Source organism: Microcebus murinus, chromosome 4, assembly GCF_040939455.1.
Source record: "Microcebus murinus isolate Inina chromosome 4, M.murinus_Inina_mat1.0, whole genome shotgun sequence".
NCBI lineage: Eukaryota > Metazoa > Chordata > Mammalia > Primates > Cheirogaleidae > Microcebus > Microcebus murinus.
The window spans coordinates 13,501,304-13,518,144 of record NC_134107.1 but is presented as its reverse complement, the minus strand read 5'-3'; the positions used below and the strand labels follow the sequence as shown (position 1 = coordinate 13,518,144).

At 48.3% G+C, this 16,841-nt stretch overlaps 1 protein-coding gene across 2 annotated transcripts; it reads right to left on the bottom strand.

Annotated features, from left to right (window-relative positions):
* Positions 1–68: 68 nt before the first annotated feature.
* Positions 69–16,839, bottom strand: GANAB (glucosidase II alpha subunit). Of its 2 annotated transcripts, XM_076001820.1 has the most exons (25): positions 16,717–16,839; positions 13,561–13,665; positions 13,298–13,406; positions 12,933–13,060; positions 9,511–9,690; positions 8,984–9,049; positions 8,103–8,176; positions 7,837–7,920; positions 7,649–7,745; positions 7,206–7,386; positions 6,458–6,611; positions 6,052–6,287; positions 5,843–5,969; positions 5,657–5,736; positions 5,277–5,420; positions 5,066–5,162; positions 4,637–4,738; positions 4,229–4,472; positions 2,327–2,391; positions 2,066–2,142; positions 1,878–1,952; positions 1,585–1,698; positions 1,372–1,484; positions 1,106–1,206; positions 69–970 (listed from the first exon to the last, which is right to left on the bottom strand). In XM_076001820.1, exons 1-25 carry the CDS (start codon positions 16,752–16,754, stop codon positions 861–863), a joined length of 2,901 nt encoding a protein of 966 aa, XP_075857935.1. In that variant the 5' UTR covers positions 16,755–16,839; the 3' UTR covers positions 69–860. The 2 variants fall into 2 exon arrangements, with proteins under 2 accessions (XP_075857935.1, XP_075857936.1); XM_076001821.1 differs by lacking the exon at positions 8,984–9,049.
* Between the last annotated feature and the right edge of the window lie 2 nt (positions 16,840–16,841).

Here is a 16,841-nt window from a genome sequence, read left to right as displayed (position 1 = left end):
CCTGGGCACACATGATCATCTCCCCCCACCCTCAGCCTTCTCCCAGCAATAAATACAGGTGACCGTGATTCAATGAAACCACAACTGATTTCTCCATCTTGAATGCCCCTCAAAGGGGACAAGAAGGGAGCAAAAGAAGTTTAATGCCCATCCCCTCTTAGGGAGGGGTGGAAACTTCTTTCCCCCAAGGGACAGGGGAGGCAGAACTGCCCCTGTCAGAACTGCAGCAGCTCTAGTAGGAATGGGAGGGGAAAAGGTTGAAATGAAAAGGGAAAGGTTCTCCAGCAACCCCACTCCTTTGATCCACTCATCCCTTACCAGGTAAGGGGTGGTCCCAGTGTATCAGTGGGGCATAGAATGGGGAGGACTGACAAAGTAGAGCCAGGAGGAAGAAATAAAAGGAGGGAGAGCACAGTTCTGGTGGGGAGAGAAGAGAAAGGAGAAAAGGAGCCCTAAAGCTCACTGCTCTCATCTTCTTCCAAGAAATGGCATCAACACACAGGAGGCATGAATGGATAGGGTCTGGGAGAGATTCGGGGCCCCCAAAGAAGGGAAAGAGAAGAGGTGGCAAGGGCCCCATGGTCCTCACATCTTCACAAGTGATTGTGCTCCAGTTAGAGCAACAGGATGAGGTTGGGAAGATGAAGGGAAAAGGCTTGGTATCAAAGGAGTGGGAGAGGTCAGATTACAAGAGGAATTTGGAACCCAGGGTCAGCCCTCTCATCCTGCCCAAATGTTGGCAGAATCTGGGTCTTGGGATAAGAAAGGTGAAGTCTGGGGAGAGTCAAACTCCAAGGCAGAAGAAAGAGTAACTCTCACCACCACCACTCCCCTCCCCACAACCCAGAACATCCTTTGGGTTATCGCAAGTGAATACTCCAGTCAGATGCCACATTGACACCAGGCTTGCGCAGGATCAACACAGAGGTCTCAGGGTCATGCTGGAAGGACAGGCGGCTTTCTGGAGATCCTAGGAGAGGAAGAAAAAGGAGTCACAGTCATAGCAACAGGCTATAGCATAGCAACTACATTCCTATAGGCAAGACCATCCTCACCCCTGCCCCTGCTTCCCCTTTCCCCATCCTGGGCCAGATCAGTCACTCACCTTTTGTCTGGAGTACCACAGCTGCTGGCTTTCCAGCCCCTATTATCACCACCCGCTCAATCCAGATTGGTGTCTCAAAGTAGCCTTTGGGGTCTGCTGAGCTAGAGGTGGCAAAAGCAGATGCCCATCAGGGGGGGAAATGTCACAGCAGAAGGAGAAGAGCCAAAGCAAGGTCAGGATGTGAGAAAAGAGCACAGTGAGCTGTGACCAAACCTGAGGTCCAGCCCCCTCTGGAGGCAGCCAACAAAGAATGGGTACCCCATTACCTGGAGACAAGGGTGTTGCCAGAGAATGAGAATCGACGCAGTAGGAACTCATGGTGAGTCTGATAGTTGAATGTGTGCCCATCATCCAGAAAGAGCTCTCCTTGGGCTGTACCCTGAGCAGGAAGTGGGATAGGTGAGTGCCTGAGCCCAAGAGGAAGTGAGGGGTACAACCCCAAGGGCATGGCTGAGGAAGCTCCCTGCCTGTGCACTCACCTGGGGGCTGAGTGCAACAAAGAGAGTGATGGGGTCATCCTTCATACAGTCTGAAGAACGCCGAACTCGCATCCATCGAGGCACAATTGTCCCACCACGTTGGAATACAGGTATCTAGGGCAAGAGCAGTGCTGGGATGAAGTCGCCCCCTTGTCCAACCTTGGGCCCCACAGCATATTTTGCTCTTGCCCATCTATGCCCACTTAAGTACTGGAACTTAAAGCACAATTTTCTCTCCCCCTTCTGGAAACTTACAAGCAGATGGAGCTGGCAGCTGGGCCAGGCATACTCACACTGCTTAGAGTTACAGGAAGGTACAGAGTCTGGGGACCATAATGCTTCTGGTAGCTTTGAACATCATACCATACCTGTGGGTGAGAGAAGGGGTAAGATACTGGGGTCACTCAGTACACAGGGCACCATCCTGTTTGCCCCCTTTGACTTCCACCATCTTTCTCCACCATGCCCTTCCTTAACTCACCTCCCCTTGGCCAGGCAGATAGACCTGTACACCATGGGCCCCGGAGTCTGATACAGGGTGAACCAGCAATGCATCCCCTAAAACACACCAGAATCAACTCTGAACTGTGGGAATCCCAGAGCAGGGAGCATGAAAGCACCTACCCCCTCGCACCACCAGCTTCACTCACTCCTCCCTCCCTGGGCATTTGCAGACAAAGTTCCCACAAGTGTTTTTTAGCCCAATGCCAACCCACCACCAGCTGTCCTCCCCATTTCTCACCAAGCAGGAACTGATCATCTATACTGAAGGTCGTTACATCCTGAGGATACTGCACCCATAGGGGCCTAGGAATGAAGAAGACAAGTGGGAAGACATTTCCATTTTAATAGAAGTCAAAGTCAAGAATTGGCAATAAGAATAGCACAGAGGAAGACCTAGGAGCTCTCATCCAGTCAGTCTGGTCAGGGTCCATGCCTTGGCTATGCAACTGACCCCTGGTCCTTCAGCCATCACTGCCACTTCTTCCCTGCTCCGTCCTCAAACTTTTATGGACAACAGCCTCCCTGTGGCCTCCTCACACACTTCTAATTGCCCTGACCTACAAGGCCCTTCAGGAGCACATCATACTTTCCTTTTTTTTTTTTTTTTGTTACTTCCTCCCCAGCCTAACTCAATATTTTCTTCTTAAATCTCAACTCCTAGCTATCTCTCTGGTACTGTACCCAAGACACACTGACTTCTTTCTATTCCTGGAACATAACAAACTCATTTTCACTTTAGATTTTTCCACTTTCAGTCCCTTCTGCTTAGAACATTCTTCCTCTATATCACAAAAGTCTCTCATTCATCATTCAGGCTTCATCTCACATGGCCTTCTCAAAAAGGCTTTTTGTGTCCACCTAATCCCATTACTCTGCTTTTTTTTTTTTTTTTTTTTTTGAGACAGAGTCTCACTTTGTTGCCCAGGCTAGAGTGAGTGCCATGGCGTCAGCCTGGCTCACAGCAACCTCAATCTCCTGGGCTCAGCGATCCTACTGCCTCAGCCTCCCGAGTAGCTGGGACTACAGGCATGCGCCACCATGCCTGGCTAATTTTTTGTATATATATTTTTAGTTGGTCAATTAATTTCTTTCTATTTTTGGTAGAGACGGGGTCTCGCTCAGGCTGGTTTCGAACTCCTGACCTTGAGCGATCCGCCCGCCTCGGCCTCCCAAAGTGCTAGGATTACAGGCGTGAGCCACCGCGCCCGGCCTCTGCTTTGTTTTTTAATTTTACCTATGGAAAGGTATCCATTACCCTTTTATTTTTGTTGAAGAGCTTGTGACTGTTGGCAGTTTTCTTTAGATGTTCACTATTATTATTTTTTTATTTTTTGAGACAGGGTCTTGCTCTGTTGCCTGGTCTAGAATGCAGCAGCATCATCACAGCTCACTGCAACATTAAACTCCTGGGCTCGGCCGGGGGCGGTGGCTCACGCCTGTAATCCTAGCTCTCTGGGAGGCCGAGGCAGGTGGATTGCTCGAGGTCAGGAGTTCGAAACCAGCCTGAGCAAGAGCGAGACCCTGTCTCTACTATAAATAGAAAGAAATTAATTGGCCAACTAATATATATAGAAAAAATGAGCCGGGCATGGTGGCGCATGCCTGTAGTCCCAGCTACCTGGAGGCTGAGGCAGAAGGATTGCTTGAGCCCAGGAGTTTGAGGTTGCTGTGAGCTAGGCTAACGCCACAGCACTCACTCTAGCCTAGGCAACAAAGCGAGACTCTGTCTCAAAAAAAAAATAAATAAATAAAAAATAAAATAAATAAAATAAAATAAAAATAAACTCTTGGGCTCAAGGAATCCTACCTCAGCCACCTGAGTAGCTGGGAATATAGGTGTGTGCCACCACACCCAGCTAGTTTTTTTTCTATTTTTTTGAGCGATGGGGTCTTGCTATGTTGGCCAGGCTGGTCTCAAACTCATGGCTTCAAGCGATACTCCTGTCTGAGACTCCCACAGTGCTAGTTACAGGCATGAACCACTGTGCCCAGCCTTTCCCTTCACTCTTGACTTTGAAATCATATTCCCTCCTTTACAATGCCCTGGTGAGTGAAAAAAGAGGCCCAGAGATGCAACCCACTCCCTCACGTCCCCCAACCACCTCAGCCTGCTCCCCAAAGACCCAACTGAATACCTCACCTCATAACAGGAATGCCTTCACGATGGGCCTGATAGAAGACAGTGTACCAGAAGGGCAGCAGGGAATACCGCTGGCCCAAGGCATCTCGGATTACGTCACGGTGCTGAGATGGTAACAACCACGGCTCTCGTCGCCCAGTGTCCAAGTGGGCATGTGCTCGGAAGAATGGCTGATAGGCACCCATCTGGTACCAGCGTACAAGCAGCTCCGGCTCTGGGTTTTTGAAGAAGCCACCCACATCCGCTGGGAGAGTGGAGGGAGAAAGCAGGTTGGAAAAGAGATGCTGCCTGAGGAGCTTCCCAGGGCGTCACTGTGGAGTCTCAGCTTTTTGCTCATGCCTAGGTCCTGTGCCCTCTACTCTGTCCCTCTCCCACCAAACCAAGATCCCAAATTCCTTCCCCACTTACCCCCACAGAAGGAAAGTCCCACCAGCCCCAAGCTGAGACACATAGGGATAGAGATTTTCAAATGGTCCCATTCGGCAGTGTTGTCTCCTGTCCACACAGCTCCTAAGGAAGACAAGGGGTTGGAAGCTTGCACACAGTGAAAGGGCTTGGCCTTCTATATAGCTGACCTCTCTGACCGGCTACATCTATTCTGGGGCCCCTAGGAACCTGCTAAAGATGGCAGAGTTCACAAGAACACTTGAACGGGGGGACTAGACCTTCCACTCCTGGCTTCCCTTAAAGTGTAGTTGGGAAAATGCAGTGTGCAACTCTCAGAAGACAGCTGCATGGAAAGATTCCTCGGAGAGCCAGGTCCAGGCCCATGGGTCCTGCAATCTAGCATTCACACCATTCTGCCATTCTGCCACAGCTCCATTCTCCAGATCTTACCAAAGCGCTGGGAGCCAGCAAAGAAAGCCCTGCTCAGGACAAAGGGGCGTTCTATGCCCCCAGAACGCAGTGTCAACCCATCAGCCGTTGCCATGTGCTAGGTGGGGAAAAGAGAGAAAAAGAGTGAGGAGCAGAAGCCAGCTGTCATCTGCAAGTTCCCTGGGCCTCTGTTTTCCCTCTTTCCACCAATTCTCCTGGCTCAGCCCCTTACCACATAGAGGCCATAGATGTTATGTACGTCCCGATGCTCCCAACCCCCGTAATGCTGGGCATCCTTGAGCATGGTGACCTCAGGACCATTGAACACAGATGGTTCGTTCATGTCATTCCACACATAGAGATTGGGAGCTGAGCCCTGGGAACACAGGCAGAAAATGGGGCCAGAAAGACAGAGGGGAGGAAGAACATAATGTTAGAGCAGAAAGCTCCTAAAAATCTAGAAAGATGCATTTTTCAGGGCCCTACCAGGATCAAGGCCCCCCGACACATTACAGGCAACCAACCAAAGCAAGGTTGCAAGCAGAGAAAGACTGATTCAGGGGAGTAGGGTGGGAAAGACAGATGCAGGTCAAGGGGCAAGGCTTTCCCTACCTCGTAATTGTCATAGCTGAACATGTTTGCCCACCAGGCCCTCATGGTGGGATTGGTGAAGTCAGGGTAACCAGCTGAGCCTGGAAGAGGTTAAGGGTGGCTGTAAACCCTCCAAGGGGCGAAAAAGCCACCATTCTACATCCCTGGCCTCCCAATCACCTCTCCCCCAATTCTGGGCCTGCCTACCTGGCCAGCACCAGCCCTCATAGTCAGAACCATCTCGTGTTTTAACGTATAGCCCCAGGTTCCGCAGCTCTTCATGAACTCGGTAGCCAGAGTCCACCTTGATGTGGGGGTCCACAATGGTCACCAGCTGAGGGCAAGGAACGTGGGTGGTCACAGTGCTCTAGGCCTATTATGCCTCAGCCTTAGCCTGAGAAAACCAAGCATCTTACCTTCCGCCTCTTGGAGGCCAACTGCTCAAGCATGGTGCGGGGCTGAGGGAAGCGGCTAGGATCCCAGGTGAAGTACCGCTTGCCATCAGCATGTTCAATGTCCAGCCAGATGACATCGCAGGGAAGGTTGTGATCATCAAAGCCCTGATCTACTTCCAGCACATCAGCCTCGTCACGGTAGTTCCAGCGGCTCTGGTGGTAGCCCAGGGAGAAGAGTGGGGGCAATGCCTGGGTCCCTGCAGGTTCATCAAGAGACGGGGTCACAATGGGGATCAGGCCCAATACCCAGAAACGGAAGGGTACAAGCTGGGGCACAGGACCTCTGAAAATGTGTAGAACCACCCTCTCAGAAAGAAAAGGGCAGAAAAATGAGGCTGTCAGCTGACAGAGTGGGAACACCAAGCACCTGTGAGACTAGCATACTGCCGGAAGACATCAGAGACAGAGGGCCCAAGTAGCAGGAAGACATCAATAATGCCACTCTCTGACATCCAGCGAACATCTGTCTGTGGGGTCTCCCCAGAACCCTGCAGGTAGTCCAGCATCTTCCCAAACAGGGTCTGTATAGGGAACCAGAGAGAGGTCAGTCACCAGGCCTCTCATCCAACCACAAGAATAAAGCCCCAATTTTCTCCCCAGAATCCACACACAGCTGGCTCCTGTGAGTCACTTTGGTTGAAATTAAATGTTGCCTCCTCAGGGAGGCTTGCCTGGACCACATTGTCTAAAGCACAACAGCCCCCACCCCTACCCCATGACTATTTCAAGTCTTTGTTAGCACTTACCACCCCTGAACTCATCTTGCCTTCTTTGTTACCTGATTAACATCTGTCTTCCTCCCTGGGAGTCAGGACCTTTCCAACCTTGGTTAGTACTATATCCCCAGCACCTAGAAGAGTACCTAGCACAGAATGTGCTGATAAAAGTATATCCCCTCAGTCCAGAAAGGGCAATGCCTTCCCCATGAGTGTGTGTCTTCTGGGAGTGACTGGGGAACTCAAATGCTGCACATCAGGCCCAGGGCCCCTTCTTCCACCTGGTCCCCAAATAGGCTATCCTCCCAGGCTCTTCAAAACTAATGCCCATAGCATACCCATTTGTCTCAAGGCCTGGAAGGCTCACTCTGTCCTTTCTCCCTGTGCCTGTGCTCTCACCTTCCCTGCAGTGTTGGAGGATATATCAACCCAGGTCTCTGCAGCATTGAGCCAGAAGATGCCCAAGTCACGATGAGGGTTGTGTGCCAGGAGCACAGGCACAGACCCATACAGGGCCATAGGGTTATACAGCTCATACTGGAACACATCCAAATTATAGAGGCGATACGGCTCCCCACCCCTGCAGGCAGACAGACAGACTTGGGCTGATAACTTGCCCCAGGTTACAGAATATGCGACCCCCACCCCATAGACACAGGTAAGAGATATTAACTGGCTCCTCTGCCCTTTTTCAAAGATGACTTTTCTGATCACCAAAGGTGATCCAGGCAAAGGAAGTGATCCAGGCTTGTCTGGAGTAAACAATCTTCATGCATATCTTCCCAAAGCCCTGATTTCTTCTTGCCCCTCCACTCCCAATCCTGATGTCACCGTGGACTCACTCAGTAACCTTCAGCCTCAGGTTGTCTGCATGCTCGGGGATCCCATACACATGCTCCATGCCTGGTAGTGAGAAGTCCAAACCCACAGACATGGGGCCTGGGAGGAAAAAAGGCAAAGGACAAGCTCCAGAGCTGCTGCTTAGCAAGGACTCCCTGCACCCCTGCCCAAGGCTCTCCCAGCTCCTCACCATATGGCTTGCTGTCAGAGTGCGTTTTGAACGTCTCCTCCCAGGCTCCTGGCTCATCTTTCTCTTCCTTCCCCTGGGTCTCCTCTGGCTGTAAGGAGGAAAATGGACCACTACCCAATCATACACCAGTTCACTCTCTTCCCATTCCCATTTTCTAAATCCCATCCATGATGACAAGACTAAGCTCAAGTTTCTTGTGGGCCATTTCCATCCAACCTCCCAGCCAGTACTATCCTCCAACCATCCCCCCCGCCCACCCACCGAACTTGCCTTGTCACCATCCCCAGGTGTTTCCTCGGGCTGGGCCCCATCGCCCTCAGCTGGGTCTTTTGATCCTTGCCTGGAAGGTAGGAGAGCTGTCTGCTCCAATCCAGAGGGGGCAGGGACGAGGGGCTAGTGGAAGGAGGGGTAGGGGAATAGAGAGCCAAGGGTCCAAAGGAACGAAGGCATTGGAAGAAGGGACTGAATGTTAAAGCCTGGAGAGGGACCCCCCAGTGAGCAGATAAGTTGGTAAAGGATAGGGAGAGGAATGAGAAAAGGAAATGACGAGTAAATGCCACCAGGAGGTGCTTTCCACACACAGGCCCAAATCAACAGCCTCTGCCAGCATCCCAGAAGAGATAGGCAGGATGGTTCAGGGGCCTGGGTTCTGAATGTTAATCCTGGCTCTGCTGCCTCCACTGAGTGACTCTGGCCCCAAAGGCCCTCAGCTTCCTGGCCTGACACAAGAGTTTTGCAAAGGCAAGTGGGTCATACTATACCAAGCCTCTACAGATATACACAGGGACTTCAAGAGATTCTGCCAAAGAATGCTTTCAAGGGCAGCTGGCAAGCAGCTCTGCCCAGAACCTCAGCTGCACCCCAGCTGAGAGCCAGGAACCCCAGTAATAGGCAGCATCTCTCCACCCACCCCTTGGCAAAGCAGTAAGCTCCTTATGTTCCTTACGGACTTCCAACATTTTATCTTCCTTCTCCCAGGGGGCTCCCAGCCAGGAAAGAAAACGGGAACAGATAGAACATAGCTGGGGAAAGGGGGCTGAATGAAAGGCAAGGAATGGAAGGGTCTGGGGTCCCTTCCCCTGTGGGCCAGAGTGAAGGAAGGGTAAGGGCAGAGGAACAGATACAGTACCAGTGGCTGTGGATTTACCTAGAGAAAAGGCTCTTGATCTTATCCCACATGCTACCGAGCGTGAGACTAACTTTATCCGAGAAACTGGGGCAGGAGGAGATGGGTAGGGAAGGGGAAAAGGAGGCACAAAACCAACACAAAAACAGAAACATAAAAGTGAGTTTCAGTGGACAAACTTCCAGAGATGGGGGAAAAAGAAACCAAAAAAAATAAAAAATAAAAAGGAAGAAAATAAATCTGGGAAATGCGATGGTATGAGAAGGGGAAGAGGGAGAGGGTAGACCCAGGCAGGCCTCCCAGAGATCAAGATGCCCCGGGTACAGCTCAGGGACAAAAGTGACTGCCTCCTGGTCTGTACAGGAAATGGAGAAAACTGCAACCCGGGTCTGGTTTCTACCCTCCCTAATAGACAGCCTCTCCCTGCTCCCAGTCCCTACCTTGCTGTCCTACCACCCTGTCTCCTCCCAGGAACCCAATGCCAGAACCCACAATACCCCTAGGTTGTTTCACACTAGGCAACCTATAGTCCCAACCCCTGTACTCACGAGACCCTGGGAGCCCTCTGGTGCTCAAAAGCCAAGAGTCCTCGTGCATTAACACTGAGCAAAAGGCTGCGGTCCTCTAGTAGGTCAAGGCGGAATGGCTGCGCTGTCAAGATAATCTTGTAGGGTCCCTCAGCCACCGTTAGCTCCACACTGTTGTCATCACGGCCAGAGACAGAAAGCCTGGGAAAGAGATTGAAAGGAATATAAGGAAGTGCAAAGGGCCAAGAATGGTCACTATACTTCAGAAGAAGGGGGACCTGGAAAGAGCAATAGACAGCATGGTAACAGTGCAGGGATAGACAAATTGATCAAGGGAACCCAGAATACTGATTAGATAAAGAGCCTGGAAACAGTCCCATGCATACTTACTTTGAAATGTAATAGAAATGGCATATCAGATCAGTGAAGAAAGGACTATTCAATAACGAAGTTAGAAAAATAGATTTTTCACATATGAAAAAAAGAATATCATATTGCTACGTCTTACCAGATATAAACTCCAAAAAGATTATGACTTAAAACTTAAAGGTAAAACCTTTAGAAGAAAACATAAACAAATATTGTTCTGATCTTTAGGTAGAGAAGGATTATTTAAACACAACACAGAAAAGGCTAACGCCAAAAGGTAAAACACTGGTACGTCTAACAGGTTAGAATTCCGAAAACAGGAAAAAAAAAAAAAAAGTAAAAGACTAATACATGATAAATTTGACAAATTAGGAATATCAGCAGGAAACAATGGCTCACGCCTATAATCATAGCACCCTGGAGGCTGAGGCAGGAGGATTGCTTGAGGTCAGAAGTTCAAGAGCATACCAAAAAAGACATCGTTAGGTAAATAAATAAAAAAAAGAAAAAAGAAAAGTAATAAAATTTAAAAAAAAAAAAAAAGAAGTTCAAGATCAGCCTGAGCAAGAGCAAGATCTCATTTCTACAAAAAATAGAAAAATTAGCCAGGCATGGTACATGCCTGTAGTCTCAGCTATTTAGGAGGCTAAAGCAGGAGGATCACTTGAGCCCAGGAGTTTGGGGTTGCAGTGAGCTATGATCATGCCACTGCACTCTAGCTCTGGCAACAGAGCAGACACTGTCTCAAAAAAAAAAATTTTTTTTAGGAATGTCTATTTATCAAGACACCCTTATTATGATTATCAAGAACAAGGAAAGTCAGTCTAAAAGATCCTAAAGATAGGCCGGGCGCGGTGGCTCACGCCTGTAATCCTAGCACTCTGGGAGGCCAAGGCGGGCGGATTGCTTGAGGTTGGGAGTTCGAAACCATCCTGAGCGAGACCTCGTCTCTACTAAAAATAGAAAGAAATTAATTGACCAACTAAAAATATATATACAAAAAATTAGCCGGGCATGGTGGTGCATGCCTGTAGTCCCAGCTACTCGGGAGGCTGAGGCAGGAGGATCGCTTGAGCCCAGGAGTTTGAGGTTGCTGTGAGCTAGGCTGACGCCACGGCACTCACTCTAGCCAGGGCAACAAAAGTGAGACTCTGTCTCAAAAAAAAAAAAAAAAAAGATCCTAAAGATACATGAAAGCTAAATGTAATAGGGTATCCTATATGGGATCCTAGAATAGAAAAAGAATATTAGATAAAAACTAAGGAAACCTAAGTAAAATATGCACTTTATTTAATAATAATGTATCACTATCAGCTCATTAGTTATGACAAATCAGCCACAGTAATGTTAACAACAGGGGAAACTGGGTGCAGGGCACACAGGAACTCTCATAACATTCTTTTTTTTTTTTGAGACATAGACTCGCTTTGTTGCCTGGGCTAGAGTGAGTACCATGGCATCAGCCTAGCTCTCAGCAACCTCAAACTCCTGGGCTTAAGCAATCCTCCTGTCTCAGCCTCCCAAGTAGCTTGGGACTACAGGCATGTGCCACCATGCCTGGCTAATTTTCTGTTTCATTTTTAGTTGACTGGCTAATTTTTTCTGTTTTTTAGTAGAGACGGGGTCTTGCTCTTGCTCAGGCTGGTCTTGAACTCCCGAGCTCAAGCAATCCTCCCGTCTTGGCCTCCCAGAGCTAGGATTACAGGCGTGAGCCACTGCGCCCGGCCTCTCATAATATTCTTGCAATTTTCCTATAACTAACTTTCCTTGCAACTAAAACTATTCTAAAATAAAAAGGTTTTTGTTTTTTTTTTTCAAAACACCTTTAGAAAAGTAAAAAGATAAGCTACAACCAAGGGAAAGATAACTGCAATACATGTATTTTATAGAACAGTAACCAGAATGACAAACAGAGAGAGGTGCTTTTTCTCATTAATAAACTGGGAAAGACAACCAACCCAAGACCACCAGGTGATATCATTTTATACCCATTCTACCTACTGACAAAAATTAAGTCCAACAGTACTGTGTTGCAAAGGATGTAGATCAATGAGGCCTCTCATAAATCACTTTGGCTTTATCTTGGAAAGTTGATCATTTCGATATTCTATAACACTGCAGTTCCTTTCCTGGCTAAACACAAAAGAGAAACTCCTGCACAAGGATAATCGGGGACATGTACAAGAATATTCATGCCAATACTTTGGATAGCAAAACACTGGAAACAACCCAAAAGCCTATCAACATAGAAATGGATAAATATTAAAAAGTTGAGGTATATTCATATAACATAACATTATGTAGCACTAAAAATGAATTAACTAAAGTCACATGCAACAGAATTAAAGTTATATGGAAATAAGGAAATCCCAGAAGACCACATTCACTAAGATCCTTTCCCTTTATAGCTCAAAAACAAATAAAACCACATAACATATTGCTTAAGCAAATAGATGCATATGTGCACATGTATATGTATATACACATATACACAAAATACAATTGTACAAACAATAAAAAGCAAGAGGATGATAAACTTCAGAATAAAGATCACCTCTGGCAGAGTTAATGGTACATTATAGAGAGCAGCATATGGTTGGGCTGAGGGGAGAGTTTACAGAGCGGAATGTTTACTACATTTTTTTTTCTTAAGCATTTAAGAGAAAGCCATGCATGGAACAATGAAGACAGGGTGTAATGACTCAAGAATCTGAGTAATCCTATTCTGAGTATCTGAAAAAAAGGGAGGGAGGGAAGGAAGGAAGAGAAAAGAAAAAGAAGGAAAGGGAGGGGGAGGACCAAGCAGGGACACAGAGGGCAAGATCTGTGCCTGGTTTATTCCCTCTTGTATCACCAGCACCTCATCCAGGCCTGGCACAGAAGCTGCAGCAATACCTATTTGCTGAATAAATGCAGATAAAGGGTAAAAGAAAAAGTAAGGGAAAGAGAGGGAGAGATGGGGACAGGTTGAGGAGTGGTGAGGTGCTAGTCAAATATTACCCTAATGTGGAAAAGAAAGTCAGCCACCAAAAAAATGGCCATGGAGATGGATATGTTTCTTAGGAAAAATTTACCGAGCTGCGGGGGGATCAGCCACCAAAACATCTGACACACGGTATCGCAGTCTCCGGGGCTCTAGTTCATCAATCCTGATTCGAGTCATGTTCTTTTGAAGTCCCTGGAGCTCCAGGACCAGCAATACCTGTGGGGACAAAGATTTAGATCTAGAGAAAGGAGAGGGACTAAACCATGAAATGCCCTCTGAACCCATTCTCTTCAGAGGAGTCCCCTCCTTTAAGCCCTTTGCCTAAGGAACCTGCAATCAGATTTCTTCACCAAGTAAAAGTCCCAAGATTAGGATGGAACAGATGTTGGCTACAGGTTCCCCCTTCCCAAATTACCACTCAGCCATTTCCCATCCCTCTTTATCTTGCCTGACCTTGGTGACCTCATGGATCAGATGGACTGTGACGGAATCAGGACCAAGCTGCAGAGAGTCCAGCAAGGCTCGGTATGGAGAGAGGCCTGGACGTATGCTTCGCTGCCGCCTGCCAAGTGGAACAGTTGGGAAGTAGGATGGGGCAAGAGGAGCACCCACAATGTCCCGAGGTCTATCACCAGCAGTGTCCTCAAGCTACCCCATCTGTCATAGACCTTCCACATTACCCTACTTTCCATCCCATTCTCCCAGACATATCATACCTACAGAAGGAACTCTCTTCACAGGTCTTAAAGTTGCTTCTATCCACAGCAAGGGTAATCCCCAGCCAGAACCCTAAATAAGCCAGTACCAAACCTGCCCAAGACCTATGGAAAGAAAAAGGACAAAACAGGAACATCAGCACAGGTCAGGAAGGGCCCCTTTGGAATTAAAGGCCTCTTCCTGTCAGAGTCCTAAAAGACAGCTCAGGAAAGAGGGGAGAAAGATGGAGTCACATTATATAGAAAAGAACGGAGAGTAGACATGGGGTTAAGGGTCAAGACTGAGGAGTTGGCTCACTCACACCTTCCCTTTGAAAGGCAGAAAAAGTAGACAAAAGATCTTTGGCCTTCAGAGGCCCTAGTATTGACTCTGGTTACATCAGCCTCTCAGAGGAAAGGAACAGTGATAGTCCCAGAGGAAATGGTAGTACCATGTGTATGGAAGAGAGACACAAAGCAAGCTATGCCTTTCCCTGGGCAAGGCACTGGGTGGATGCAGAGTTAAAAAGTTAAAGATGTACCCTCAGCTAGTCTGCCGGTCACAGTTCCTAGGGTCCTAACTTCCCTTGCACCCTGAGCAGCCTGTTCCTCTGATCTCCATTCCTCTATCTTCAAAACAAGTTACCACCATTGCTACCCAAGGCCAAAAAGAGTAACAATAGCTAAAATGTATTGAGCCCCAATGTACTCCCAGAGGCCTCACTAACTGCTTTATTATCACTAATTCTGCCTGAAGTTTTTAAAAATAACAGTGCTCTGGTCTCACCTCCAGTGATTTTGGCTTAATTAGCCTGAGGAGGAGTCTGGGCATCAGTTTTTTAAAAGCTCCCTAAACAACTCTAATGGGCAAAGAGGGTGCAGAACCACCTTTTTTTTTTTGAGACAGAGTCTCACTCTCTTGCCCAGGCTAAAGTGCCGTGGCGTCAGCCTAGCTCACAGCAACCTCAAACTCCTGGGCTCAAGCAGTCCTTCTGCCTCAGCCTCCCAAGTGGCTGGGACTACAGGCATGCACCACCCTACCCAGCTAATTTTTTCTATATATATTTTTAGTTTGCCCATTAATTTCTATTTTTCTTTTTTTTTCTTTTAGTAGAGATGGGGTCTTGCCCTTGCTCCGGCTGGTTTCAAACTCCTGACCTTGAGCTATCCGCCTGCCTCGGCCTCCCAAAGTGCTAGGAATTACAGGTGTGAGCCACCACGCCCAGCCAAGAACCAATTCTTTGCATGCTACTTCTTTTCCTTTTCTTTCCTGGTTTTCCTGGTGAATATAGTGTTAGAGTTTTTTTCCCAAATGGGAAAATGGAGGTATAAAAAGTTCAATAATTCACCCAACATTAACCAGCTAGGAAGGGTTGAAACTGGGATTCAACCCAGTTCTGCCTGACTTTGGGGCCCATGTACTTCACCATTAAGCACAATACAGCACACCCATCACTATCTGGATGAACTGGGCACGTCTCATTGAGGACCATCATCCCAAGGTTATCACAAAATGTCACTTCTCCAACCTTTTCCAATGTGTTATCAAATGACAGAAAGGGGACTAATAGGCTTATCTACACAAGTTAGTTTAAAGAATATATTCATCCATTCTGAGTAAATCCTAAATAGTTCTTAAATTTTAGCATCTGTTAAGAATAACCTGCAGTACTTATTAAATCAAGATTCCCAAACCTCAGATACTGCATTTTAAACATGCCATCCCAGTGATTCTGATGTGGGCAGACCAGGAAAGTGTTCCAAACTCAGAGAGGAGAGGGGTTCTTCTAAGCAACACAATTTAACAACCTATAATAAGGTAACTAAACACTGGGTCTACTATACACATTGTATCTAGATATCTAGCATTAGCCTCAGTATGTGCTTGAAAGCTAAAGGTAAAGAAAATTACCAGAAAGGAGATCACAGAACAGTGAACCCTCCAGCTCCAGAAAAATGTGCAAAGAGATTGCTCAACCCCAGGTCAGATAGAAAAGTGATAAAAACACCAGGCACCATAATTTAATAGGCCAAGCAGGAATAGATACAAGCAAAACAAGCAGAAGAAATGCTACCAGAAAACTCAACTGCAAGGCATGCATGACTGAGGGACTGCAGCAGGCCTGGGCCACTGACCCATGTTCACTTGGCCGAAGCAACAGTAATCAGAAATACAGTGAGTTAAATACCTTCTAGAGCCTATTTGCACAGTCTATAAAATTAGTTTGGAAATATGCCAGTGGAGATAGGATTTCTAAAGAATCTTTCAGATATGACCTGTTGGAAGGCCCTAGGAACTCAGGGACGTCTTGCACACACCAAACAAGAGACGTTCACAAGCCAAAGTCAGGAATGAGCAGCAGGGTCAGTTGCACCTGTTTATTGTTTCAGATCACAGGCTCCCAGAAAGCTGAGTTTACGATCCACGCCTTTTCACTGCTTTGGACATTACACGCCTCTCCCACCCAATAAACCGTTAGGTGCTAAACTCTGTGGCGCTAGTGATGTGTTTCGAACCTCTCCCCTCCCCCCTAATAATATAAACTGGAGAGCGCAGACCATTCAATTACATGTTGTGTTTTGGGCAACATCATCCAGGCTGACTGTGAACTTATTGGATCCTGCCCCAGTCGTGCCCAGCGACCGTGGACACTGAACTAGCCAGGGCTGGCATCCAAGTGAAGACAGGGCAGGGAGAGGGTCCGGGACTCTGGGGGGTAGGGCAAGAAGAATAGTGCAGGCATAACTGCCAGCCACGGTGTTTCCAGCTAGGCTGAGGGACCACAGGGCAGCAGGCTGCCTTCCCCAAGGCCAGGCCTCATCCTGTCCCCAGCCCCAACGGCCCCGCGCACTGCAGGAAGGAGGCGGCGGCGCTGACCGTCGCGAGCCGCCAGAGGAGGGCGGCGGCTGAGAAAAGCTAAAACCAAGAAAAGCACACAGCTGCAGCTTTGTTGAGCTGCGGAGCAGGAGCCTGGAGCTCCACAGGTAAGGGCCCCCAACATCGCGCGGATCTACCGCGGGGAGACTGTAAATGACTGAGGCTGCCTCCAGAGGAACACAGGTTCCTCGCCAGGCCAGGGGTGGCAGAGTGTCAGGAAAACATACAGGAAGGAGCGCTATAGGGCTTGGGGGATTTAGGGGCGTCCCGGGCGCGCCCCCAGGTTCCGAGCTCCTCACCGCCTCCTACGCGCCGCCACTGCCGCTACCGCCGCCATCTTGTGCCGGGTTTGCTCCTTGACCCCGAACCTCCCCTCCTACCACGCGCGTTGAGCCACGTACCCTAGGGCCCGCCCCTTCCGGCC

Excerpts from the sequence above, each read along its gene's own strand:
- GANAB (XM_076001820.1), bottom strand. The coding sequence starts at position 16,754 with ATGGCGGCGGTAGCGGCAGTGGCGGCGCGTAGGAGGCG. Across the intron at positions 13,407-13,560 it reads GAAGAGAGTTCCTTCTGTAG|GCGGCAGCGAAGCATACGTC; the intron begins GTATGATATGTC and ends TCCACTTGGCAG. Across the intron at positions 2,392-4,228 it reads GAAGGCATTCCTGTTATGAG|GCCCCTATGGGTGCAGTATC; the intron begins GTGAGGTATTCA and ends CTTCATTCCTAG.